Here is a 26,266-nt window from a genome sequence, read left to right as displayed (position 1 = left end):
TCTCTTGCGACCCACAACATCCATCAGCATGGCCACCGCAGGCAGCAGCCGGCCACGAGCGCCAGTACATAACTAACAGATATCTCATGCTATCGAGGGTGTGGAGCAAGGGGAATACTCTTCCATTGCTGATGGGAGTATAAACTTGTACAGCCACCTTGGAAATCAATATGGAGGCTTCTCAGAAAAGTGGGATCGACCTATCTCAAGACCCAGCTCCATCACTCTTGGGCATATACCCAAAGGACATTCTACCATACCACAAGGACACTTGCTCAACTATGTTTATAGTAGCTTTGTTTGTAATAGCCTGAAACTGGAAACAACCTAGATATCCATCAACAGAAGAATAAAGAAAATGTGGCAGTCTGAGGGCTGTGCTGTTGCCAGGGCCATATAGACCCTAGTGACGTGTGCTGCCAATTGGAGCCATGATATTGTCCTCGCAGAATTGTGGCCAGAGCCATAGCTGGGTCAGTGGCTGCTGCCAGGGTCTACGTTGATGTCTGAAGCTCCTGTTGCCTTTGGGGGCAATGCAGATGCCCGGGATCTAGGCCACCACCTGCAGCCATGTTGGTGTTCAAGGGACTTGCAGCTGCCGGGCCATGCTGATCTCAGTGTCCTGCACTGCCAACCAGGGCCATGGTGACATCCTGCCCCAGGCTACTGACAAGGACCAGGTCTGGGTCCATGGTCCAACCGCAGCCAGAATCTGTGTTGATATCCATGGCCTGTGTTGCCACTAAGGGTTACTTGGAAGTCTGGGGTCTGGGTCAACTTCCTAGGGCCATGTTAGTGACCAAGGGCCATGCCACTGCCAGGGCCATACAGATCTGAATGGCCTGTGTTGCCACCTGGGGCCATGGTGTCATCCAGGCCTGAGTTGCTGCCAAGGCCATGTCTAGGTCCTTGACCCTGCCATAGCTGTGTTCTGTGTTGATGTCTGAGTGATTCTTGTTACCACCGAAGACAGTGAGGATGGGGATGCACAGAGTTGGCCCTGGCCCAAACTGGTTGCTGCACTAGGGAGAACTGCCCCTGACCCCACCAACCCTGTACTCACCTGGGCAGCTCAGCTGACCCCGTTGACAGGGGGTGAGCCTGCCCTGAAGGCTTGAGAGTGGGAGAGCTAAGCCCCACTTTCCTTCTGTCACACGGTGGTGTGGGCAAGGGAGAGATGACCCCCTCGCCCTCTACTGCAGGTAGGAAAGCTAGTCCTGGGGTCACCAGCGGGGAGAGCTGACTGTGCACTCGGCCGAGCAGCCCTGCACCTCACCTGGGCAGCACAGTAGAGCTGACCCTTTTGACAGGGGTGCAGGTGATCTGGCCCCACCCCTGATCCGCCATATGGTGGAGTGGGTGAAGGAGAGATACCCTCCCCCATCCCTCATCCTTTGCTGCCTGTAGCAGGTGGGAGAGCTGGTCCTGTATGTACCTCACAGGTGGCAGCACTTGGGAGAATGAATGGGCCCTGCACCTCCCCCAGGCATCAGAGTAGAGCTGACCCTGTTGGTGGGCGTGCAGGTGAGCTAGCCCTGAGGGGTGAGAGCAGGAAAGCTGACCCCATCCCCCTTTGTCTGCCATGTGGCAGTACCAGTAAGGAAAGAAGCCCTCCCCCTGGTGCACGAATCCTAATTGATCTTAATAAAAACCTAGAGCCAGATATCAGCGTGAAAGCTGAAAGATCAGAGAAGCAGAGTAAGCCACAGCCACCACCTCTTACCTCACCAATTCCTCAGCCTGAAAGAGAGCGAGTTCCTGTCTCCTCCTATCTTATATTCCTTTCTCTACCCAGCCACATCACTTCCTGTCTCATCCTTCCTAGTGCTGGGATTATTGTGTTATCCTAAGTGCTGGAATTAAAGATGTGTGCCACCACTGCCTAGCTCTGTTTCTCTTTTAGACTGAATTAATCTCATGTAGCCCAGTGTGGCCTTGAACTCACAGAAATCCAGATGGATCTCTACCTCTGCCTCCTGAGTGCTAGGATTAAAGGTGTGTGCCACCACTGCCTGACCTCTGTGGCTGGCTCTGTCCTCTGATCTTCAGGCAAGTTTTATTTCTTAGATTACAAATAATATATCACCACATCCCCCCATTGCCCCTTGCCACGGCAGGAGAGCTGGCCCTGCTGCTCATTGGTTGCAGCATACAGGACAGTGGGCCCTTCATCTTGCCTGGACAAAGTAGAGCTGGCCCTGGTGGTGTGGGTGTGGATGAGCTGGCCCCAAGAGTGTGAGAGCAGGAGAACTGGCCCTGCTCCTTGCTGCCTGCTGCATTGGGTGAGCTAGCTGGGGCAGTGCTGGAGGGCTTGCCCTGGTGGTGAGGATCAAGGGAGATGCCATTCATCTCCCCATCCCCTCATATCCACCCTCTGCCCTTTGCAATCCTCCCCCAATAAAATAAAATTTAAAAGAAAAACCAAAAACAATCAAATCTAACATACAAAAGGAAGGAAGGAAGGAAGGAAGGAAGGAAGGAAGGAAGGAAGGAAGGAAGGAAGGAAGGAAGGAAGGAAGGAAGGGAAGAAGAATAGAAAAAGTCTGGGAGCATGGACTATGGTGAGTCACACAGTACACCCTTTAACCCATACATCTTTATTCGGAAGTGTTCATTGCAGTGAGTCATTGGTCTGGTTCAAGGCCTCTGGCTTCTGCTACACCCTTGATACTGGGCCCTCACTGGGACTCTTCATGCACAGCCTGTTGCTGCCCTGTGTCACAGAGATCTTACAGCCTTGGGTCTGTAGGTCCAGCCCCTTCACATGCAGAGTGGTGGATGTTTGTGTTCAGCTTTCTTTCCTCTTTTTCATAGTCTGGGATCTTGGTATAATCTAATATTTTGATACAGTCAGGGAAGGATCCCACCCACAGCGGGCAGGTCTTTCTTCTTAATCAATCAACCTAATCAAAATCATCCCCCACAGGCTTGCCCAGAGGCCCTTCTCCTGGGTGAGTCTAGACCTCAAGGTCACAGTTGAGACTGACCATCACAGGTACTGATAAGGACCTTAGGAATATCCCATACAAACATGCCCAACAGATTCTTCACAAAAATACCAAGCTATTCAGAGGAGGCATGGCAGCCTTTCAGCAGATGCTAGAGGCCTGTTAGTACATTAAAAGGGAAAATGTGTACCTTATGCTCAAATTAACGTTTTAAAATTAATAAATAATACAATCAATAATTGTATGAAGTAGATCGTGTGACAGAATAAGCCTGTAATCCTAGAACTTGGGGATCTCAGGCAGACAGATTCTGAGAAGTTGATCAAAGTCAGCCTGAGCTACCATGTGAGACTCTGTCAAAAAGCAACAACAGATGGGGGTTGGTTCAGTTAGTAAGGTGTTTGCCATGAAAGCCTGGAGAGCTGGACTCAGATCTATGTAAAAATCAGGCATGGTCGCATGTGCCTGATATCTGCATGGAGACAGGCAGAAGCCGCTGGCCAGCCAGTCTAGACAGTCAGCAAGCTCCAGGTTCAGTGAAAGACTGTTTCCCAAAATTCAATAGAAAGAACTAGAGGAAGACATTCCACATTGACCTTTGACCTTTAGACATGAACACACAAATATACACGCGCACACACACACACACACACACACACAAACACACAAATCATGGATATAAATATGAAGCCATAAATCTTTTAAGAAAAAAGCCTAGGATAAAAACTGTGGGATTTGCAGCTAGGCAGGGTTCTGAGATGTGACGGGAAAATCAAAATGCATAGAATGGCAAATTGGTAAGTGGGGAGCTACCACAGCAAAAACATTTGCTCAGCTAAAGGCCCTGTTAGAGGATGAAGAGAAAGCCTCCTGGGAAGTGTTTGCAAATCACATAGCTGACAAGAACTAGTGTCTAGAATGTATAAAAATCTCTGCAAACTCCACAGCAAAACAGCCAGCAATCCAGCGAGAACACAGTTAAGAGCTGTGAAGACCCCTTCCTCCCCACTTCACCCAGGAGAAGCGGGGGGCGGCGGGGTGAGGGGGGGCGGCGCAGAAAAGCACATGGGGAAAGTCTAAGCATTAACCATTCAGGAAATGCAAATTAAACTGCAGTAAGAACCAAGACACTGGCGTCAGCAAGATGAAAATCCTCAAACAAGGCTCGAAAGGCGGCTCAGAAGGTTACAGCACTGGCCGCTCTTGTGACAGACCAGGGTTCGATTCCCAGCACCCACATGTCGGCCCACAACCGTAACTGCAGTCCAGGAATCCAACGCCCTCCACAGGCACAAGGTACGCATGTGGCACACACACATACATGCGTGAAAAACATTCATATACATAAAAATAAATCTAAAAAATATTTTAAAAGAAAATTCTCAAATAAATTTTTAAAAAGTTGGCAAGAACAGAGAAAGTGAAGGGGTGTGGGAAACCCTATGAAAATCTGTAATTCATCTCAGTGGCACCAATGTCAGGCTACCCTCAGACACTCATGATAGGTGTGAGGAAGTTAATCTGTTTGTTAGCATTCTGATCCCCCTCTTGGCAACACTGTATGCCCTGACACAGAAGCCTATACTTAAGGAAAACTCCACCCCTTCCTCTCTCCTCTCTCTTCCACTGTCCTCCCACGAGGTGTGCACCTCTCGAACCCCTCACCACCACCACCACCACCATCACCACCACCCACCCCCGTCTCCCTCTCTCTCTCTCTGTCTCCCTCTGTCTTTCTGCCTCTTCATCTGTGCTGATGCAGCGTCTGGGTTGTGTGTCTCCACCTGCTGACATGCAGCTGTGCCCACATGGACTGGGCCACCCACCAGCCCACTGCTGCATCTGGGGGTCCTGCCCACCGTGTACAGTTACTAACGGGGGCGGGGGGTAGGTAAGGGGTACACACAATCTCTGTGTTATTTCCTACAGTTACATGTGAGTCTATAGCTATCTCAAAATAAAAGTTTACTTTTAAAAACAACTATTCTTAGCTGCTATCTGTTCCAACAGGTGGCAAGCTGGATGTGGCGCACAGGCTGTGGTTTATTCTGCAGAGCTCAATGCAAACAAGAAAGAAAGGCAGTTGTTGTACCTGTTTCGCGAAACCCCAGAGACTACCAAGGAGCTGGTTTCCGATGCAAGCACATAAGGGTCCTTTTATTCAGGTTCAACCTGGGCCACTGCAGGGCAGATGGAAGGAAATGTGGTGGCGGCCACAAGGACAGGTATAGAGAGTTTTTTATTATTTTATTTTATTTATTTACTTATTTATTTATTTATTTATTTATTTATTTATTTTTTATTTTTTATTTTTTATTTTATTTATTTATTTATTTATTTATTTATTTATTTTTTGTTTGTTTGTTTTTTTTTTGTTTTTTTCGAGACAGGGTTTCTCTGTGTAGCTTTGCGCCTTTCCTGGAGCTCACTTGGTAGCCCAGGCTGGCCTCGAACTCACAGAGATCCGCCTGGCTCTGCCTCCCGAGTGCTGGGATTAAAGGCATGCGCCACCATGCCCGGCCTTTTTTTGGTTTTTCAAGACAGGGTTTCTCTGTGTAGCTTTGCACCTTTCCTGGAACTCACTTGGTAGCCCAGGCTGGCCTCGAACTCACAGAGATCCGTCTGCCTCTGCCTCCCGAGTGCTGAGATTAAAGGCGTGCGCCAACACCGCCTGGCGAGAGTTTTTATAGGGAAAAACTACAAGCCAGGATTTGGCAAGTTGGGATTGGGTAGAAGGGACAAGGTGATTTTTTGAAACTATTGGTCTAGACTTTGGGTGGGAAACCACATTTGAAACCATTGGGTTAGACTTTTGGCGGGGAACCACAACGTTTTTGAACAGGATTATCTGGACTGCTCAGCAGGATTATCTAGGTATCTTCAGGGGCCATAAACTGCAGACAGTATCTGTTCAAGTTGTCGTGGCACATTCCTGAGGTCCTTCCTGGAACTGAGTACAGCAGGTGGTCTGAGATGGTGGCCCTTTCCCTAAGATGGAGCCTGTAAAATCAAGTCTAGACCTTCATACAGTGTTCATTCAATGGTGTCCCCTGGGTAGGACATGCCATTGCCCACTTGACTGCTCAGCAGCTGTATTTACCTGCACAAGACCCACTCAAGAAGAGACCCATGGATGTTCCCTCATGGACTGTGAGGGACTCATGGGGCCTCTCCAAGTCTTGAAGATACAAACTGGTAAGTGGGAAAGATGCACTTCTTGAGTGGTGTAACCACTGATAAGTTGCCCACACTCCCGTAAGTAACTTCTCCACCACACTCCTGCAAACAAGAGTCGGAGTCTTCTGGGTCCTTGCAATCACTGAAAGGATGATAAATGGCATTGGTGGTGGTGCTGGTTACCACGTGGAAAGGTCACGGTCACGACAGAACCCAGTGTTAGTTTTCAGAGCTTTATTAGGAGGGAAAGGGGGGAGGGAAGAGAGGAGAGCCAGGTCTGCAAAAAGAGAAAGATGGAGGGTGGGGGAGAGGGGAGCAGAGCAGAGAGAGTGTGGGGTCTGCATCTGGCTTTTAAGGCACAGAGTGTGTGACCACGCTGTGCGTACGTAGTCACCAGTGCCCACTGATGACGTAAGACGCAAGACCCTGACCTGCGCATGTGCAGTGATGTAGCCGGGGTGAGGGCAGAATTCTAACAATCACACTGTGGTTTAATATCTGCACTGTGAATTTATCTCATTTTCCATTCAGTCACTTTGACCATAATTCAGCAGAAAACAAGTTTTAAATCATTTAAAGTATCTGCATTTAGACAGGAGCGATGACTCAGTGGCTGAAGAGTGCTTGCCGTGAAGCATGAGGACAGACGTCGGAAGCTCAGCGCTCACATGAGGAGCTAAGCGTGGCCATGCATGCCTGTAGCCCTGCACCGTGGCGGGAAGAAGCGGGAAGATTGCTTGGGCTTGCTGCCACTAGCCTAGCTCATTTACATTCTCAGCAAAATGGCCACATGGCCTCCATATCCTGTCCATCAATCATCCTTTAGGCTTTGGATGACATCCTGCTCTACAGGTGTGGGGTGCTAGGTCATGGTTGTAGTCCCATTCCTCAGACTGGTGGTCTGCATTTTTAACATCCTCCTTGACCATTGGGTGGCTTGGGGTGGACGGGGCTTTCTACTCAGATCCTTTGTCTTCTTTGCAGTTAATTCATCTGATTTCTTACTTTTGAGCTGAGTTCCCTATTATATTTGGGACGTTAGCCCATTATCAGATGTATAATTTGCAAATATTTTCTATCATTCTGTTTTTCAAGCTATTCATTGTTTCCTTGACTATGCATGAGAGTTTTGCAATATCAATTTGCCTACTGTTACTTTGAGGTCCTGACTCTAAGAAAAACAAAAACCCAAACTCCTTGTCCAAACCAGTCATGCAGCTTCCCTGCTTCTCCACGCCCTGTCACCTGACCCTGCATGTATGCAGAGGCTAACATGCCCTTTCACTTCCTGATACATCCATCCCAGGCCAAATTAGCTGCTTACATTTCTACTTGTCTTTCAGGTTACCCTTTATCATATACTGTGAGCTTTATACTGTAAAATCCTAATGAAAGAGTAAAAGATAGGCTTCCTATGCACCCTCTTATTTTCCCTTCCCACTTCCAATTTGTGCCAGCTTTTCCTAAGCCATAATCTCAGAAACATGACCAGGGACGTGATTCTAAATCCCAGTGCAAATTCTCATGCTGCATTTTTCTCTATTTCTCTCTTGAATGTTTGAATTTCATCATTTCTCCATAAAAGGTTCATACGAAAACAGTCTTCAATTGCCCCACATTCATAAAGGCTTCTGGATTACTGTCATATGTTAGCTGTCACGCACCAGAATGCACATCCCATAAAAACAGGAACCAAAAACCAGTGTTTTCTCACTGCTAGGTAACCAAGACCAAGAATAGCAGCTACCACAAGGCAACAGCACTGTGAGCACCTGAGAATAGAGAGCTCAACCAGGAAAGAGCCAAGGAACTCTTGCTCCATCCCATCTGGTTTCAACACCCACCACAATTTAATTTTGGTCTCCAGTGAATTGACCAAGGTGATCTTGCTTAGTGCTTGTTGAAACTTTGAATTGTAGATTTATATTTTTTACCCAGTTTGGAAATTAGCCAATTTTTAATTAATGTTTCCAGGTATGTGTTCTTAAAAATGTACATTTCCTGTTGAGGGAACATATTGCTTATAGCTATTTATCTACCAGATCAAGCTTACTAATTTTATTATTCTGATGCTCAGTTACTTGAAAGGTGAATCATAAAAAACAATCAAAATGACCATGTCTTCCTGTGGCCCCCTCAGCAGTCACTTGCTTCATATACAGCTGAGGCCAGGTTATCAACCCACACATCTACAGTCACGTCAGGCTTTTTGCTGACTGACTAGTATCTGCCATCTTTTACCCTCATGACACATCCACCTTTTATTTGTTTCATCTGTTGCCATGGTTTTTGTTCATGTATGCTCGCCTCATCTCCCTCCACCTTCTCATTCCCCACTTCTGTGTACATTTCTGCTTTATGTATGTCTTTGAAAACCCAATCTGGGAGGATCGTGTGAGGCAGGCGTTTTAATGTCTGCGGATTCTGAGTGCGGAGAATGAAATGGGTCAGCCGGGCTTTCAAACAGTCAGTGACAGAGTTGGAAGCAGAAGTGTTTCAAAGTGGGGGAGTTTGCAAAAGGTTCTCATAGCAGGTTTTCTTCATTTATTCCATTCTGAAGCAGCTGGTAACTTGAGAACCAGCGTCTAATCCCAGAAACTTAGCAGGCCTTCTGAAACAGCCAGGTGACCAACACTGGAAAAGGAATATTCAAAAGGTGGAAAAAACGTTCTTGCTGGGAGAGTTCAAAGACAGACAACTTTTCTGAAACAGTGGGGAGGAGAACGCCAAGGGAAGTAGAGAGGTTTAGCCAGGGTTTTACCAGTTTTACCAAGCATTCAGGCGCTCTCTGGGATCCACGGTGCTTATGATTTAGCAGCTGAAGGGATTAAAAGCTTTTTGAAAAGCCTGTTCTTTTTGAAAGAACTGACAGGCAGAGAAATAACACAGGGCAGCACCTGATATATACTAATGTCAAAGAAGTTTGCTGTGGAAGGCAAGATATTACACCAAAGATTCATGAGAAGAAAACAGGGTCCTGCAGAGTACGTGTGGCAGGCCAGACAAGCACACTTGCTCTTCCTAATATCAGAAATGTGAGGACAAGGACAGTCTCCTCCAAGGCCTGAACACTGCCGTTCTTACTGCAGGCATTCAGGAAGGACTTAGAAGGCGGCTCCCATGTATTTCCTCAATCTGAAGATACTGTACCTCATGCCTGATGTTTGCACAGTGGTGTGTGGCAAACACCATAGAGAACACAGAATCAGCATGGCTCCTACAGAGAGAAACCGCAGCCCTGGCAAAAGCACGAGACATACCCCATGGGACAGCATCAAGGAGCAGCTGCAGAGGATGCAGACGCATGTGATGGTGGACACAACCAAGACACTTGCCTCTTTCTCTCCTCTAGCAAGTAAGTGAATGGTATAAGATCCTCTGGGGGGCAGGGGAAGAGCTGTCTGTTTAATGTTGCCAACAAACCAAGCCAAGTGTCAGCATCTCCAATTCTCGGGTGAGCCTGGCTGCTGGCAGGAAGCAAGGAGGGTTACATGCCTAGCACTCTTTGAACTAGCCAAGGAGGAATTAGAGGAGCCAACCTCAGAACTCATCAAACTGAGCCCTTGCTCTCCCTGGAGCAGGCTCATAAGTAATCAGAGCAGCCACACAACACAGAGTAGGTGGAGAGGCCATGCAGGCTTCCTAAAAGCTTCTCTCTTCAGGGCTGCTGGTTCCCTGAGTTCTGTGTGATCTTTTTGACTCATGTGGGGACTTTGTTGATGCTGCATTCAGAATCTCTGGGATACCAGAGGCTATATGAGAATCTACAGCCAGACGTACCTACATAGGAGCCTGGCTGAGAAGAAGACTGGGTCTGAATTCGTCGTTTCACACCCCAACAGCTGCACTGATGGGTCACTGAGATTCTGCTTAGCCACAGAATGGGTAAGCAGACACCCAGGGTAGCACCAATACACAGCAAATGACACCATTTACACCCACCGCCATGGTTCCCATCCCTGTTTCCCACCTGATTTCCATTCTGGAACATGCTCAGTAATGAGGACTGAACACCAAGAGTCCAATATCCTGGAAAGAAATCCCAGCACGACTCTCTGATATGCCTAAGAAATCAGTCCATTTCGCCATGAAGCCAGTGAGTACCTGGGAATAACTCAAAAGCCAGTGCCTCAACTCATTACCAAGAGCACCCACATGAGAGGACACAATTTACCTTGAGAATTGGTTAGCTTCCACCCAGCAGATCCACAGTGAACAACATCTCCTGCCCGCCAGGAGGTCGCCGCTCGCAGCAAGACTCAGAAGTCCACTTTCAGCCCACCTTCATTGAGCCTGCCAGTCATTGCCTCTGTAGATCTAGTTTAAATCCGCATGTCCTTCCACAGAACAAGAGAACATCGAGGCATATTGGGGACTATGGGGGTCCAGCCTCCCAGGGTCCGGGAAGAATCTACAACCAGCTGATCTTTGATGAAAAGAAATGAATCTATGTACACGAAACTCCTTAGTTTATACACTTTATTATTCTGTGATAGTTCTCTCTCTACACAGCTTCAGTTCTGCTCTCATGCCTAGCGCCTTTCTTGCCTAATTTCTCTCTATATTTATCTTCTGTCCCCTCTAGGTTCTACCTTGATTCCTTCATCTAGTTCTGTCCCTTCTAGGTTCTCATCTATCTAGTTCTTTGCTCTATCAGCTCCTCTCCCATCTCCTTCTCTCTCATCTGGGTCTTCCTCATCTTGTTCTTCCCCATCTGGCTCTTCCTCATCTTCCATCTCGTTCCTCTAGTCCCCTCTTCTAGCCCTTCAATCTAGTTCTTCCCCATCTCAGTTTGTTCCTCTCAAATCCTTACCCATCTAGTTCTTCCATTCTCTTTTCTCTTCTCCGTCCTGTGCCCTGGAAGTCCCAGTATATAAAGGGAGGGTCCCAGCTAAATTGTGTAAAGCTATTACTTAACGTCCACCTCTCCTAGGTGGTGTCTCCTTGTGGAATTTACCTTAAGTCGGGAGACTTGCAAGTGGGCTGCTATCATTGTTAGTCCTCAGAAGTTGGGCGCCCACCTGGGTGGTGTTTCCTGTAGTTCTTGAAAGTGGCTAAGGGAGATATCTGATTCTTTCTCAAGGCTGTTCTCCAAATACCTGGAATGTGTATGTCCAGAGAGTGATCAGTCCACACTGTTAGTCCTTCTTTGCTGCGGGCCACAGGAATATCATAAGAACTCAGCTGGTTATGGCAAAGTCACTACCTGGAGGAATCAGGGAATTCCTCTAGAGGAAGCCAAATCCCAAGGAGTTTTTGGTGTTACTTGGCTTGTTATATATCAGCTGTATTCTGTTATGAAAATCATGTGTGACTTCATAGCTTTCCCAATTGACTTTTCCCTAAGAAGGGCTAACAGTGTGGACTGATCACTCTCTGGACATACACATTGCAGGTATTTGGAGAACAGCCTCAGGAAAGGCTTTCTCTGGAATCAGATATCTCCCTTAGCCACTTTCAAGGACTAGCAGTAATAACAGTCCACATGCAAGTCTCCTGATTTAAGATAAATTCCACAAGGAGACACCACCTAGGACAGGTGGATGTTAAGTAATAGCTTTACACAATTCAGACCGGACCCTCCTTTCTTACAGCCTTACCAACTTTATAGACCTCTAACTCCTTACCTAACCACTTCTAGGAATATTTAGATAACCTTCTGTGCTGACAGATATGCTCAGCCAGAACTCCAGTTCAAGCCTCCCTATAATCATCATTAGCAGCATCCGGCCAGGTCCATCCCCAGATGGAGGAAAGTACTTTATCAGAGATACCTCTGTACTCTCTAAGAACAGACTTAAGCATCCAGGCTACCTGTGTGAGAAGGCCTGGTGGATATGCCTTACTTCCTCTTTTCCCAAACCTTACCGCCAGTTCCAGATCTCCCTTTAACTATCACCAGAGGCATCTAGCTGTACACAGGTTGCCTAGCGACTGAGCACACTTTCCCCAACCCTGCAGAAAAACGGCAGATAGCTTGGACAGATAGGAGCTACAGGAAAAAAGAAGACAGTTTTATTTTCTCCCATTGACCTAGCAACTTATAGATTCTTAACACTTTCTACCAACCACGTTTAAGATTATAGTTGAGTACATAAGAGCCCTCTTCTTAGATATTACCTGAATTTAGCCTTTAGTTAATTCATTTCCCCATTAGTCACTTCCCTTTGGGGTTGCAAGTGATAATTAATGGTTATTGCCTCCCTATGTGATTCTTACCACCCCTCCATTTGACCCTGGAAGCCTGGTTTTGTACTGCTAAGGGAATACTGCTTGTAAGTGTATATGTATCAGGACTCCCAGGGCATGAGGGGACAGAGAAGAAGAAAGAGAATGGAAGAACTAGATGGGTAAGAACTTGAGAGGAACAAACTGAGATGGGGAAGAAGTAGATTGAAGGGCTACAAGAGAGTACTAGAGGAACGAGATGGAAGAGGAGGAAGAGCCAGATGGGGAAGAACAAGATGAGGTAGAATGAGAAGAGGAGAGAGGAGATGGGAGAGGAGATGATATGGGAAGGAACAAGATGGATGAGAACCTAGAAGGGACAGAACTAGATGAAGGAATTAAGATAGAACCTAGAGGGGATCGCAGACAAGTGTAGAGATAAATCAGGCTAAAGATGACCTAAATATGAGAGCAGAATATAAGCTTATAACTGTCACAAAATAATAAAGTATATGGACTAAGGAGTTTCGTGTACATAGATTCACTTCTTCTCATCAAAGATTAATTATCAGCTGGTTGTAGATTCTTCCTGGACCCTGGGAGGGGACTATAGAGGGGCTGGACCCCCATAGTCCCCGATACTTCTTAGGGAAAAATCAATTGGGAAAACTATGAAGGCACACATGATTTTCATAACAGAATACAGCTGATATATAACAAGCCAAGTAACACCAAAAACTCCTTGGGATTTGGCTTCCTCTGGAGGAATTCCTTGATCCCTCCAGGTAGTGACTTTGCCATAACCAGCTGAGTTCTTATGATATATTCCTACAGCCTACAGCAGAGGCAAGCAAGATTTAAAGGCATATGACGGGCTCATCGCATGTTGTTTTCTGCAATCTGAGCTGCTAGGAAAGCCTGGGGAGCAGGAGTGCAAGTGTGTTGTTCTGTGAGGTTCTGAACACACTGACGAGGGCGCGAATGGACATTTATTGAGCTCTAATGATCTACTGGATAGGATGCTATGTTGGTTTTGATTTCCAATTTATCCTCTTACCATCTCAATGGTAAAATTAACAGATGTGGAGTCCCAGCGCTCAGGTGTGGGAGCCTGAGGCTGCTCAGCTGGAAAGCCAAGGGATGGGATTCACAAATATCTTTGCTGTCCCAAACTCATGCTTTTAGACAACTCAAGATCTTGTATGTCAAAGAACCCTCAAATGTTTGCATGGGGAGCCCACGGGACAGACATCTCTCTTGATGTCTTCTGGCAAGGTTCTTCTTCACCTAGACGATGGCTTATGAGCATGCTCCTTTAGGCACCCTGGAGGGGATGCCGAACTCATCTCCTAATGACACCTAAGATGCTGCAGTCTCTCTCACTAGGGGAGGCCTGTTCAAACACACCTAGGCAGTGCAGAGTGAGGGAATCCATTGACGCTGGAGTGGAGACTGTGGCCTCTGCAGCTGGCCCTCCACGGTTCACCTCCTCTGCTAAGTAGCTGGTCAGATAGTAGCTTGAAGCTCTGGGACCTTAAACTTCAGGAGTCTGATTACTGGCCAGAAGAACGGGGTCCAAGTCAGATGTCTAGGCCAGAGTGGGGACATGGCAATCTGAAGGGCCCCGAAGTTCAGTTACTGTTGAAACTGAGGCTCTTTCTGGTGAAGAACAAAGACATATTGACAATCAGATACATTGTCCCCTCTCAAGAATTGATCCAAGTAAACCTGTCAATCACCCGGACAGGAAAACCCACCTAAATATGAAGGTTAGCACAATGGTCCCTGGACCATCGCCCACCATCCCTTCTAGAAAGGGCCTCTTTTGTAGTAAACCTTTCCCATCCTCTTCAGTATAGTGTGGGTCTTGTGTGAATTCTTTTGACAGAGACAACAGCTAAGTTACTCAGGATAAGATACTAAGTTTCCATGTCACCTCTATGAACTAAAGTTCCCAGAAAGAGAACTTATCACCTATCTGGAACATTCTACAAATTGGATTGGCCAACTATGACTTCAACAATTGTGAAGATGTTACAGTGTTGCTAACTCTGAGACAAATATCTTGGGCTATCTTTTGGCCCCTTTGAAGAGCCATTTATTGCCTTCCTCTGTACATGACCTAACCCTCTATTAGACCCATCTTTTTGAGAGGTGTGAAGAGGTCCCTAGCTTCCACCAACCCAAAGGCTAAAAATGTCATCAGATACATAACTATGCTATAACCTGCCTACCTGATGTTCCTGCTAATGTATTTAGAAAATATCTTGATATATTACTTTCTTTGTTCTCTTACTAGAAAAACTTCACAAAACTTTTATGTTGCAAAATAAAATTTGGGGCAAACTAAATTTTTTAAGGACCATGGCTGTTCATATTTGGCTCCAGGAAAAAAAAAATTATCTCCTACCCGCTTCAAGGTGAGAGCTGTGGTTTTTATGCCCCCACTGTGCGCTGGTGTCTTTGGAAGCCTGTCAATGACCACACTCCTCAGTCATCAGGAGCCTTGCACATTCTGTTCCTACTTGTGTTTGAAATCTCCCATAACAAACGCCAAGGAAACAACAGACCTGGGCCTGCCACTGCAGTGTGACTCAGTTTCCTGGAGTGCTGGGCCTTGCCACTGCAGTGTGACTCAGTTTCCTGGACTCGTGGGCCCTGCCACTGCAGTGTGACTCAGTTTCCTGGAATGCTGGGCCTGCCACTGCAGTGTGACTCAGTTTCCTGGAGTGCTGGGCCCTGCCACTGCAGTGTGACTCAGTTTCCTGGAGTGCTGGGCCTGCCACTGCAGTGTGACTCAGTTTCCTGGAGTGCTGGGCCTTGCCACTGCAGTGTGACTCAGTTTCCTGGACTCGTGGGCCCTGCCACTGCAGTGTGACTCAGTTTCCTGGAGTGCTGGGCCTTGCCACTGCAGTGTGACTCAGTTTCCTGGACTCCCAGGCCCTGCCACTGCAGTGTGACTCAGTTTCCTGGAGTGCTGGGCCTGCCACTGCAGTGTGACTCAGTTTCCTGGACTCTTGGGCCCTGCCACTGCAGTGTGACTCAGTTTCCTGGACTCCTGGGCCCTGCCACTGCAGTGTGACTCAGTTTCCTGGAGTGCTGGGCCTTGCCACTGCAGTGTGACTCAGTTTCCTGGACTCCCAGGCCCTGCCACTGCAGTGTGACTCAGTTTCCTGGAGTGCTGGGCCCTGCCACTGCAGTGAGACTCAGTTTCCTGGAGTGCTGGGCCTGCCACTGCAGTGTGACTCAGTTTCCTGGACTCGTGGGCCCTGCCACTGCAGTGTGACTCAGTTTCCTGGACTCGTGGGCCCTGCCACTGCAGTGTGACGTGGTTTCCCGACCACCTAGCCTCTTTGATAAAGATGAGCACTTACATCAGATAACTGTGTGAAAAGAAAATGTGTTAGTACAAGTGAGGTGGGGGTGCTGTGATTTATGAGGCTGTCATTAACACTACTGTCATTCAATCATCACACCCACCCTGAGACAGGGTGACCACCACTATCACTGTCCCCACAGGCCATGACTCAGGCTCCAGCAGCACAGCTGGCGTGAGAACTCAGGTCCACCCTAAAACCTCGCTTTCCACTAGATGTTTCATCTCCCTAGAATGTTCTAGCAACTGCTCACAGAGAAACCAAGGCACAGTGTGCTCACACAGCCCTGTAGATGGCTAAGGACTAAATGCAGACCAGGCCACCAGGCCAGGCAGGCCTTGTTCTTCTGGTGGGAAGGCTGCTCTGGCCATGTCCGTTAATGTTGTGAAACCATGCAGGGCAGGGCTTGGTGGCTGGGTCAGGGTGCCCCAGTGGGTGAGGGACACACACTCACACCATGCAGACACGGCCCCACGTGGAAAGTTTAAGGGGGGAGGGAGAATGGAGAGAAAGAGGAAAGGAAAGAGAGGAAAGGAGAGAAGGGAAGGGAGGTGCACAAAGCCTCATGAAGAGGGAAAAGAGGAAGAAGAAAAAGGAGGGGAGAAGTTTTTTCTTACAGAGGGCTTTTACATAAAATGATGTCAGGAAGCTGGGCGGCCGGCCCCAAGGGGCAGTTCAGAATGTTAGCAATGTCTTCAAGACATCTACTCTAGGAGCGAAGAACCTGCCTGACTCCATTTTAAAGGCAGGAGCCCTTACGCTGTATTTTTAAAAATAAGTTTCTATTTACCAGGAGAGTTGAGTTGCTCTCTGTTTCCTGGAACCTGACCTTCCCCAACCCAGGACCTTGATTTGTTTTTGAGAATACCCTGACCCTCCATGACCCCTCCTAATCACATGGTGGGTGATCACATGATTTAAGTGTTTTGTTTTTTAATTTCCTTATTGCCCCCCATTTTCTCCCTTCTGTAAAACTATTCATAATTTTACTCTTTAAAGGGGTCCAAGAGATGGATTCAGGACTGCTTTCTTAAACCCAACTTAGGAGGCAGTCGCTGGCCGGCTCTTGAGTGCACCCCAATACAAAATCAAGGTTGATTCAAATTCAGCTCTAATTGTGGTAGTGGTTGTTAGAACTCTGCCCTTACTCCAGCTACACATGCACAGTTCAGGGTCTTGCATGTTACCTCATCAGTGTGCGCTGGCAACTACATGCACATGGCCTGGTCATGCAGTCAGCGCATGTATGATGTAGCACCGTAAGCCCGCTTCACGGGGAGCCCTTAAAAAGCCGGATACAGACCCCACCCTCTCTGCTCTGCTCTCCCCCGACCCCACCATCTTTCCCTCTGTTCTCTGCGAGTGCTCCTTCCCAGGCCTGGTTCTCTTGTACCCCGCCCCCTCCTCCTAATAAAGCTCTCTGTAACCAGGTAGTCGTGGCCGTGGCGCATGACCTTTCCACGAGGAAGCCAGTGCCGCCACCAGCACCGCTTATCATTCATTACAGTGGTTTTATTGGGATTAAACAGGAGGAGGGGACAGCCAGCAGCTTGGTGTCACCGTGGAAAACAGGAAATGGCTACAGGACCTCCCTCCCACTCCTGGTTGAGCAGGGCCTTGGGGCCAGGCACTGAGGCTCAAAACAGAACCCTAGTTCCCCCCACTTGAGAGCTTTTAGTCACACACTCTGCCAACCTCACACCTGACGACTGTTGAAGCAAATCTCTACACAGGGCCACTGACACTTGGGGCAGGGGGTGGCATCAAGCCCCTCACCCACATAGGCACGTCCAGATCTCAGCTGGAGTCTTTCATTTTCTCTCCTGGAAAGGCTCCCTCCAGTAGTCTCCAAATATCCAGTAACATCTGTGCTGTCAGCTCGTCATTAGCCACTGATAGTAGGAAAGCCCTTCCCTCCTTGCAAATCTCTCTGTAATCAGCCAAGAGACACCCGTGGAACAGTTACCAGGGATCTGACTTCCAAAGAGGCAGCTCCATCAGGCACCAGGACCTGGGAAGCCCGCTGCTGGAATAAAATGAGGCTCAGCCAATTTGCATTTAAAACTCGGTTGGAATGCCAAGAGCCTGCATCCATCAGCTAAGAACAAAAGCTAGCCTGACCTTTTACCACTCAGAATTAGGGTGTGTTGCCATTTGCAAATATAGCATCCAGCAGGAAATGCTAACCAGCCAGAAAGTGTGTGTGGTCATATGCCAAGGAGAACTCTCACTTTGCTAAAGAGGTCAGTTAGCACTCACTTTGCCCCTAGTCTCTAGACTTCCTTCTCAGGCTTACAAAGACCCAGTCAAAAGACATCATTTTCCTGCAAGTGTAGAAGAGGAGCAAGTGAAGGGGGAGGTGGAAACAGCCCCAGGCAAGGGGAAAGAGACAAGGCCCGAGCAAGGGACACAACTAGATAAATACCCAGTTTAAGACTATTATCTCCTTTATTCAAAAAATAAATATTTCACTTTGAGTTAACATATTTCAAATCCCATCAAGCACAGAGAAGAAATGCTGTCCCCTGTAGTTGTGAATGGGAGCAGGAAAGCATGTTGCAGGAATGGGAGGGCGGTGCTGATTCCAACAGCCTCACCCAGAGAGTCCTCCACTCCCCGGGTGCAGCTCTGCATCGATTTCAGGGGGAAAGAAACACACGCACACACATGCACGCACGCACACGCACACGCACACACACACACACACACACACACACACTCGGCTTTGAAGTCTGAAAGGCACATGAAGTGGACCATCAGGTGTATGGCACATTCACTGATAAAATGTTCCCTATTCCCTCCCCCAAACAAGTAGAGAAATTTTAGTCAAGTCAAAGACCAGAGAAGACAGGGCACTCCTGCTTGGAGCTCGGCACTGTAGACATCTCTAGAGGAGAGCTGGAAGGGAGGTGCTCACTCGGTGACGGCCGGGCGCGTGGCCACGTACACAAACACTACGATCAGGAGCACCACCACAGCCACGGTGGGCAGCACCACCGTGGTGATCTGCTGCCGGGCCTCCTGCATGGCCTGCTTGCGCTCCTTCTTGTCCTTGGACGTCTCCTTCTTTGGCTTCCCCTTAAGCTGACGCATCTTTGCTGGAGGATGCTGGGAAGATACGTCCAGAGAGGTCTCGAGGGAGGGCCGCAATCCTCTGTCCAGGCAGGGACCTCTGTAAGGAGAACAACTGTGATCAGGGAGGAACGGAACAAAGGAAATACAGGAAATCTTAGAGCCGGGGAGATGGCTCAGGGGGTGAGTGATAACACCACATAGGTGAGGACTTGTGTTCAGGTCCCCAGTACCCCACGTGTCAGGCCGGGAATGGCTACACATGCCGCATCCCCAGCACTGGGGAAAAGAGACAGGCAGCGTAGTCAAACAGTAAGCTCCTGGATTGGTGAGAGACACTGGCTCAAGGCAGGAGGAGAGCAGCAGATAAGGACACCCTGCTCTTGCTCTGGATCCTTCTGTGCAGCAAACATCCCCCCGCCCCCCCCCAGGGAAGTGCTGTGGGATGTCCTGCATGTCTGCATGTTAAATGTGTTGCTCTGATTGGTTAATAAATAAAACACTGATTGGCCAATAGCCAGGCAGGAAGTATAGGCGGGACAAGGAGAGGAGAATTCTGGGAAGTGGAAGGCTGAGGCTGAGAGATACTGCCAGCCGCCGCCATGAAAAGTGAGATGTAAGGTACCAGTAAGCCACAAGCCACATGGCAACTTAGAGACTAATAGATATGGGTTAATTTAAGATATAAGAATTAGATAACAAGAAGCCTGCCACGGCCGTACAGTTTGTAAGCAATATAAGTCTCTGCGTGTTTACTTGGTTGGGTCTAAGTGGCTGCGGGACTGGTGGGTGAGAGAGATTTGTTCTGACCGTGGGCCAGGCAGGACTGGAGAAAACTCCAACTACAGGGAAGCTCCTTAAGACTCAGGAAGTTCTAAGGGAGATCCATGAAGACTTGGTCAGGAAGTCCCCCAAACCGACCAGATGCACAAGGCTATATTCCAAGGCGCTATAAGCAGTAAGGACTTCTGGGGAGACCCAGAGGAGCTGAACTGCCTGAAGAGACTGATTGACCTTAATTGTGGCAAGTTGGCAAAATAAAACAACTCAGCACTCATAGGGAGGCACTGTGTCCCAGGGGAAGCAAAAGGGGAATGCTCTAGTCGGTGGTGGGTGTCAGGATTCTGTATGTGCACAGCTCGATACCCACCATACCAGACTGGGGTCCTAGAGCGGAAAGGAAAAGTGAATACATGCCACCATCCCTAACCCAGAAGTTATCTCAAATTGATAATCCCTTTAAAATGAAGTTGGTTTCTTCAAGGGAATCTCACTGGAGAGACAAACTACTCTTAAGCATGTAGGCTGCATTCCAGCAGTAGATGGCCAGCAGAAAACAAATTCAACGGCACCTTTGTTTCTTGTCTCTTAACGTGTCTAGGGCTTTAAGTTTTCATCACTTTTTTATTTATATATTTTTCTCTCTTCTTAACCCTATAGGTCCTTTGTGTATATATTACGGCTTTCAGTTTAGTATTTTTACGGGATTCCTGAGTGTGCAAACAAATATTTTTCTGCATCTATATCTGTTTCTTCACATCTTTTCCTTTCATTTGTTTGTTTTGTCTTATTCTTATGTGTTAGTTTTTGATATTATAATCATTTTTTAGAAGCCTGTTTATTTCTAATGAAAGATAGAAAATGGGTGGACCTGGATGGGAGAAGTAGCGAGGATCTGGGAGGATTAGATAGAGGGAAACCATAATCGCGATATATTATGTGAGAGCAGGATCCTAACAGTGGGTTCGTGGATGTGGGGCAGTCAACACGAGGAATAGGCTGCATTTGCTTGCCAGAAGTCCAATGGCTAGGCCTTATTGGCATATCAGATGTGGCCGGTGAGGACCTGGCAGAGACAATGAGGAGGACCCCATGGTCTGGAGACACTGGGTGGACCACCAGCTGGCTAGTGACATTATCATGAGAGAACTGACCAGAGGAAGGCCCAGTCTTTGGAAGAACAGATCCTAGGAAGATATTACAGCTCTGTTCACACCTGCCCATGTGTAAGGATGCCCACTGGGTGTTTCTGTGGAAATATCCACGAGACAGCTGAGAGTCTGGAACTGAGTCTGCCCACAGATCTTCACTGGGACTAGGGGAGGTCACTACAGCATAGAAGACAGAGAAGAGGACCTGGGACCGATCCTTGCTCACACACCTGCACCCTGGAAGCTGTGGGTCAGTAGATATGGAGAAGAGAAAAAGAAACTGAAGAGAATGCTCATCACAGGGCTCAGGAAAGCCAAGGTCACTGCTGAGAAGACCACTGAGACAGATATAAGCTGTGCCCATTAGTCACTGCACTGTGTCTGCTGTGGAGGATTTCAGTAGGCATGAGATGGGTTGAGACCAACAGTTGCATGTGGCTGCTGATGTCCCAAACTTTTTCTTACTTGTCTAATTAATATTATATTTCGGAATATAATTGAGCATGCTGATTCCTTCCCTGAGGGGATTTTGCCATCAAAAAAAAAAAAATTGGCTAAACACATTCAATGCATAGCTGATGTCCATGTTAGTATGAACACTTTTATAGTCTCCCAAACTGTAAAGAGAGATGGCAAACATTTTGAAAAGCAAAGGGCAGACAGCTACCTTGAAGTTCTGCTAGAAGACTGTGTGGCCAAAAAGGTTTTCTGATTTTATTTTAATAATGAGGGTGACCAGAGGGCGTTTTGGGGTCTAGCAGAATGGAAGGGAGTCCTCTTGCTAAAGATAGGTATGGGAAGGAGCAGAAATGAGAACACACTTGCAAGGGGAGGGGAAAAAGCAGAGTAAAGAGCACAGGGAAGAGCTGATAAAGAGAAACAGGATCAAGGGTCTGCCCTGGGAGCACAGGAGGGCCAGGTCTACACAGGAGGAGTGAGTCCACACTGGAGGACAGGAGGGTGAGTCCACACTGGAGGACAGGAGGGTGGGTCCACACTGGAGGACAGGAGGGTGAGTCCACACTGGAGGACAGGAGGGTGAGTCCACACTGGAGGACACAGGAGGGTGAATCCACACTGGAGGACACAGGAGGGTGAGTCCACACTGGAGGACAGGAGGGTGGGTCCACACTGGAAGACAGGAGGGTGGGTCCACACTGGAGGACACAGGAGGGTGAGTCCACACTGGAGGACAGGAGGGTGAGTCCACACTGGAGGACACAGGAGGGTGAGTCCACACTGGAGGACAGGAGGGTGGGTCCACACTGGAGGACACAGGAGGGTGAGTCCACACTGGAGGACACAGGACGGTGAGTCCACACTGGAGAACAGGAGAGTGGGTCCACACTGGAGGGACAGGAGGGTGAGTCCACACTGGAGGACAGGAGGGTGGGTCCACACTGGAGGACAAGAGGGTGAGTCCACACTGGAGGACAGGAGGGTGAGTCCACACTGGAGGACACAGGAGGGTGGGTCCACACTGGAGGACAGGAGGGTGAGTCCACACTGGAAGACACAGGAGGGTGAGTCCACACTGGAGGACACAGGAGGGTGAGTCCACACTGGAGGACAGGAGGGTGGGTCCACACTGGAGGACAGGAGGGTGGGTCCACACTGGAGGACAGGAGGGTGGGTCCACACTGGAGGACACAAGAGGGTGAGTCCACACTGGAGGACAGGAGGGTGAGTCCACACTGGAGGACAGGAGGGTGAATCCACACTGGAGGACAGGAGGGTGGGTCCACACTGGAGGACAGGAGGGTGAGTCCACACTGGAGGACACAGGAGGGTGAGTCCACACTGGAGGACACAGGAGGGTGAGTCCACACTGGAGGACAGGAGGGTGGGTCCACACTGGAGGACAGGAGGGTGGGTCCACACTGGAGGACACAGGAGGGTGAGTCCACACTGGAGGACACAGGAGGGTGAGTCCACACTGGAGGACACAGGAGGGTGGGTCCACACTGGAGGACACAGGAGGGTGAGTCCACACTGGAGGACAGGACGGTGGGTCCACACTGGAGGGGACAGGAGGGTGAATCCACACTGGAGGACAGGAGGGTGGGTCCACACTGGAGGACAGGAGGGTGGGTCCACACTGGAGGACAGGAGGGTGGGTCCACACTGGAGGACAGGAGGGTGAGTCCACACTGGAGGGGACAGGAGGGTGAATCCACACTGGAGGACACAGGAGGGTGAGTCCACACTGGAGGACACAGGAGGGTGAATCCACACTGGAGGACACAGGAGGGTGAGTCCACACTGGGGGACAGGAGGGTGGGTCCACACTGGAGGACAGGAGGGTGGATCCACACTGGAGGACAGGAGGGTAAGTCCATACTGGAGGGGACAGGAGGGTGAGTCCACACTGGAGGACACAGGAGGGTGAGTCCACACTGGAGGACACAGGAGGGTGAGTCCACACTGGAGGACACAGGAGGGTGGGTCCACACTGGAGGACAGGACGGTGGGTCCACACTGGAGGACAGGAGGGTGGGTCCACACTGGAGGACAGGAGGGTGAGTCCACACTGGAGGGGACAGGAGGGTGAGTCCACACTGGAGGACACAGGAGGGTGAGTCCACACTGGAGGACAGGAGGGTGGGTCCACACTGGAGGACAGGAGGGTGAGTCCACACTGGAGGACACAGGAGGGTGAGTCCACACTGGAGGACACAGGAGGGTGAGTCCACACTGGAGGGGACAGGAGGGTGAGTCCACACTGGAGGACACAGGAGGGTGAGTCCACACTGGAGGACAGGAGGGTGGGTCCACACTGGAGGACACAGGAGGGTGGGTCCACACTGGAGGACAGGAGGGTGAGTCCACACTGGAGGGGACAGGAGGGTGGGTCCACACTGGAGGACACAGGAGGGTAGGTCCACACTGGAGGACACAGGAGGGTGGGTCCACACTAGAGGACACAGGAGGGTAGGTCCACACTGGAGGGGACAGGAGGGTGGGTCCACACTGGAGGACAGGAGGGTGAGTCCACACTGGAGGACAGGAGGGTGAGTCCACACTGGAGGACAGGAGGGTGAGTCCACACTGGAGGACAGGAGGGTGGGTCCACACTGGAGGACACAGGAGGGTGAATCCACACTGGAGGACAGGAGGGTGGGTCCACACTGGAGGACAGGAGGGTGAGTCCACACTGGAGGACACAGGAGGGTGAGTCCACACTGGAGGACACAGGAGGGTGAGTCCAAACTGGAGGACAGGAGGGTGGGTCCACACTGGAGGACAGGAGGGTGAGTCCACACTGGAGGGGACAGGAGGGTGAGTCCACACTGGAGGACACAGGAGGGTGAGTCCACACTGGAGGACACAGGAGGGTGGGTCCACACTGGAGGGGACAGGAGGGTGGGTCCACACTGGAGGACAGGACGGTGGGTCCACACTGGAGGGGACAGGAGGGTGAATCCACACTGGAGGACAGGAGGGTGGGTCCACACTGGAGGACAGGAGGGTGGGTCCACACTGGAGGACAGGAGGGTGAGTCCACACTGGAGGACAGGAGGGTGAGTCCACACTGGAGGACACAGGAGGGTGAGTCCACACTGGTGGACACAGGAGGGTGAGTCCACACTGGAGGACAGGAGGGTGAGTCCACACTGGAGGACACAGGAGGGTGAGTCCACACTGGAGGACACAGGAGGGTGAGTCCACACTGGAGGACACAGGAGGGTGGGTCCACACTGGAGGACAGGACGGTGGGTCCACACTGGAGGGGACAGGTGGGTGAGTCCACACTGGAGGACAGGAGGGTGAGTCCACACTGGAGGACACAGGAGGGTGGGTCCACACTGGAGGACAGGACGGTGGGTCCACACTGGAGGGGACAGGAGGGTGAGTCCACACTGGAGGACAGGAGGGTGAGTCCACACTGGAGGACAGGAGGGTGAGTTCACACTGGAGGACACAGGAGGGTGACTCCACACTGGAGGGGACAGGAGGGTGAGTCCACACTGGAGGACAGGAGGGTGAGTCCACACTGGAGGACACAGGAGGGTGAGTCCACACTGGAGGACACAGGACGGTGAGTCCACACTGGAGGACACAGGAGGGTGGGTCCACACTGGAGGACAGGAGGGTGGGTCCACACTGGAGGGGACAGGAGGGTGAGTCCACACTGGAGGACAGGAGGGTGGGTCCACACTGGAGGACAGGAGGGTGAGTCCACACTGGAGGACAGTAGGGTGGGTCCACACTGGAGGGGACAGGAGGGTGAGTCCACACTGGAGGACAGGAGGGTGGGTCCACACTGGAGGGGACAGGAGGGTGAGTCCACACTGGAGGACACAGGAGGGTGTGTCCACACTGGAGGACAGGAGGGTGAGTCCACACTGGAGGACAGGAGGGTGAGTCCACACTGGAGGGGACAGGAGGGTGAGTCCACACTGGAGGACACAGGAGGGTGGGTCCACACTGGAGGACAGGAGGGTGAGTCCACACTGGAGGACAGGAGGGTGAGTCCACACTGGAGGACAGGAGGGTGAGTCCACACTGGAGGACACAGGAGGGTGAGTCCACACTGGAGGACACAGGAGGGTGGGTCCACACTGGAGGACAGGAGGGTGAGTCCACACTGGAGGACAGGAGGGTGAGTTCACACTGGAGGACACAGGAGGGTGGTTCCACACTGGAGGACACAGGAGGGTGGGTCCACACTGGAGGACAGGAGGGTGGGTCCACACTGGAGGGGACAGGAGGGTGAGTCCACACTTGAGGACAGGAGGGTGGGTCCACACTGGAGGACAGGAGGGTGAGTCCACACTGGAGGACAGGAGGGTGAGTCCACACTGGAGGGGAAAGGAGGGTGAGTCCACACTGGAGGACAGGAGGGTGAGTCCACACTGGAGGGGACAGGAGGGTGAGTCCACACTGGAGGACAGGAGGGTGAGTCCACACTGGAGGGGACAGGAGGGTGAGTCCACACTGGAGGACACAGGATGGTGGGTCCACACTGGAGGACAGGAGGGTGAGTCCACACTGGAGGACACAGGAGGGTGAGTCCACACTGGAGGACACAGGAGGGTGGGTCCACACTGGAGGACAGGAGGGTAGGTCCACACTGGAGGACAGGAGGGTGAGTCCACACTGGAGGACAGGAGGGTGGGTCCACACTAGGGGGGACAGGAGGGTGGGTCCACACTGGAGGGGACAGGAGGGTGAGTCCACACTGGAGGACACAGGAGGGTTGGTCCACACTGGAGGGGACAGGAGGGTGGGTCCATACTGGAGGACAGGAGGGTGGGTCCATACTGGAGGACACAGGAGGGTGAGTCCACACTGGAGGGGACAGGAGGGTGGGTCCACACTGGAGGGGACAGGAGGGATGGTTCTGCCTGCCCTGAGTGGACACAGGAGGGTTAAAACTGCACTGGAAAGAAACAAGGCTCCTGGGCTTTTTAATGGTTTTATTTTTAAGTAAACTGGAAAAGTTAGCTGCAGTTAGGAGGTAGGTCTAAGGAAAGGAGCCTTGAAATAATTATACTAAAAAGAAAAATAGGAAACATGGAAAAATGGTCCACATGAATGGCATTCTAACCATGTACTTCCTATTCTTTGAGCATACCGAGGAGCCCGAGTG

The 26,266-nt window shown here is 50.1% G+C and overlaps 1 protein-coding gene across 1 annotated transcript in view; it reads right to left on the bottom strand.

Moving 5' to 3' along the window:
- Positions 1 to 18,099: 18,099 nt before the first annotated feature.
- Positions 18,100 to 26,266, bottom strand: part of LOC102921577 (uncharacterized) — a 56,327-nt gene continuing 48,160 nt past the window's right edge. Inside the window, exon 3 of the mRNA XM_016008864.3 lies at positions 18,100 to 18,842. Coding sequence (XP_015864350.2) covers positions 18,750 to 18,842 — 93 coding nt within the window. The 3' untranslated portion in view covers positions 18,100 to 18,749. The remainder of the gene's footprint in view (positions 18,843 to 26,266) is intronic.

Source organism: Peromyscus maniculatus, chromosome 7, assembly GCF_049852395.1.
Source record: "Peromyscus maniculatus bairdii isolate BWxNUB_F1_BW_parent chromosome 7, HU_Pman_BW_mat_3.1, whole genome shotgun sequence".
Classification (NCBI taxonomy): Eukaryota; Metazoa; Chordata; class Mammalia; order Rodentia; family Cricetidae; genus Peromyscus; species Peromyscus maniculatus.
This window is presented reverse-complemented; position numbering and strand designations above follow the sequence as displayed.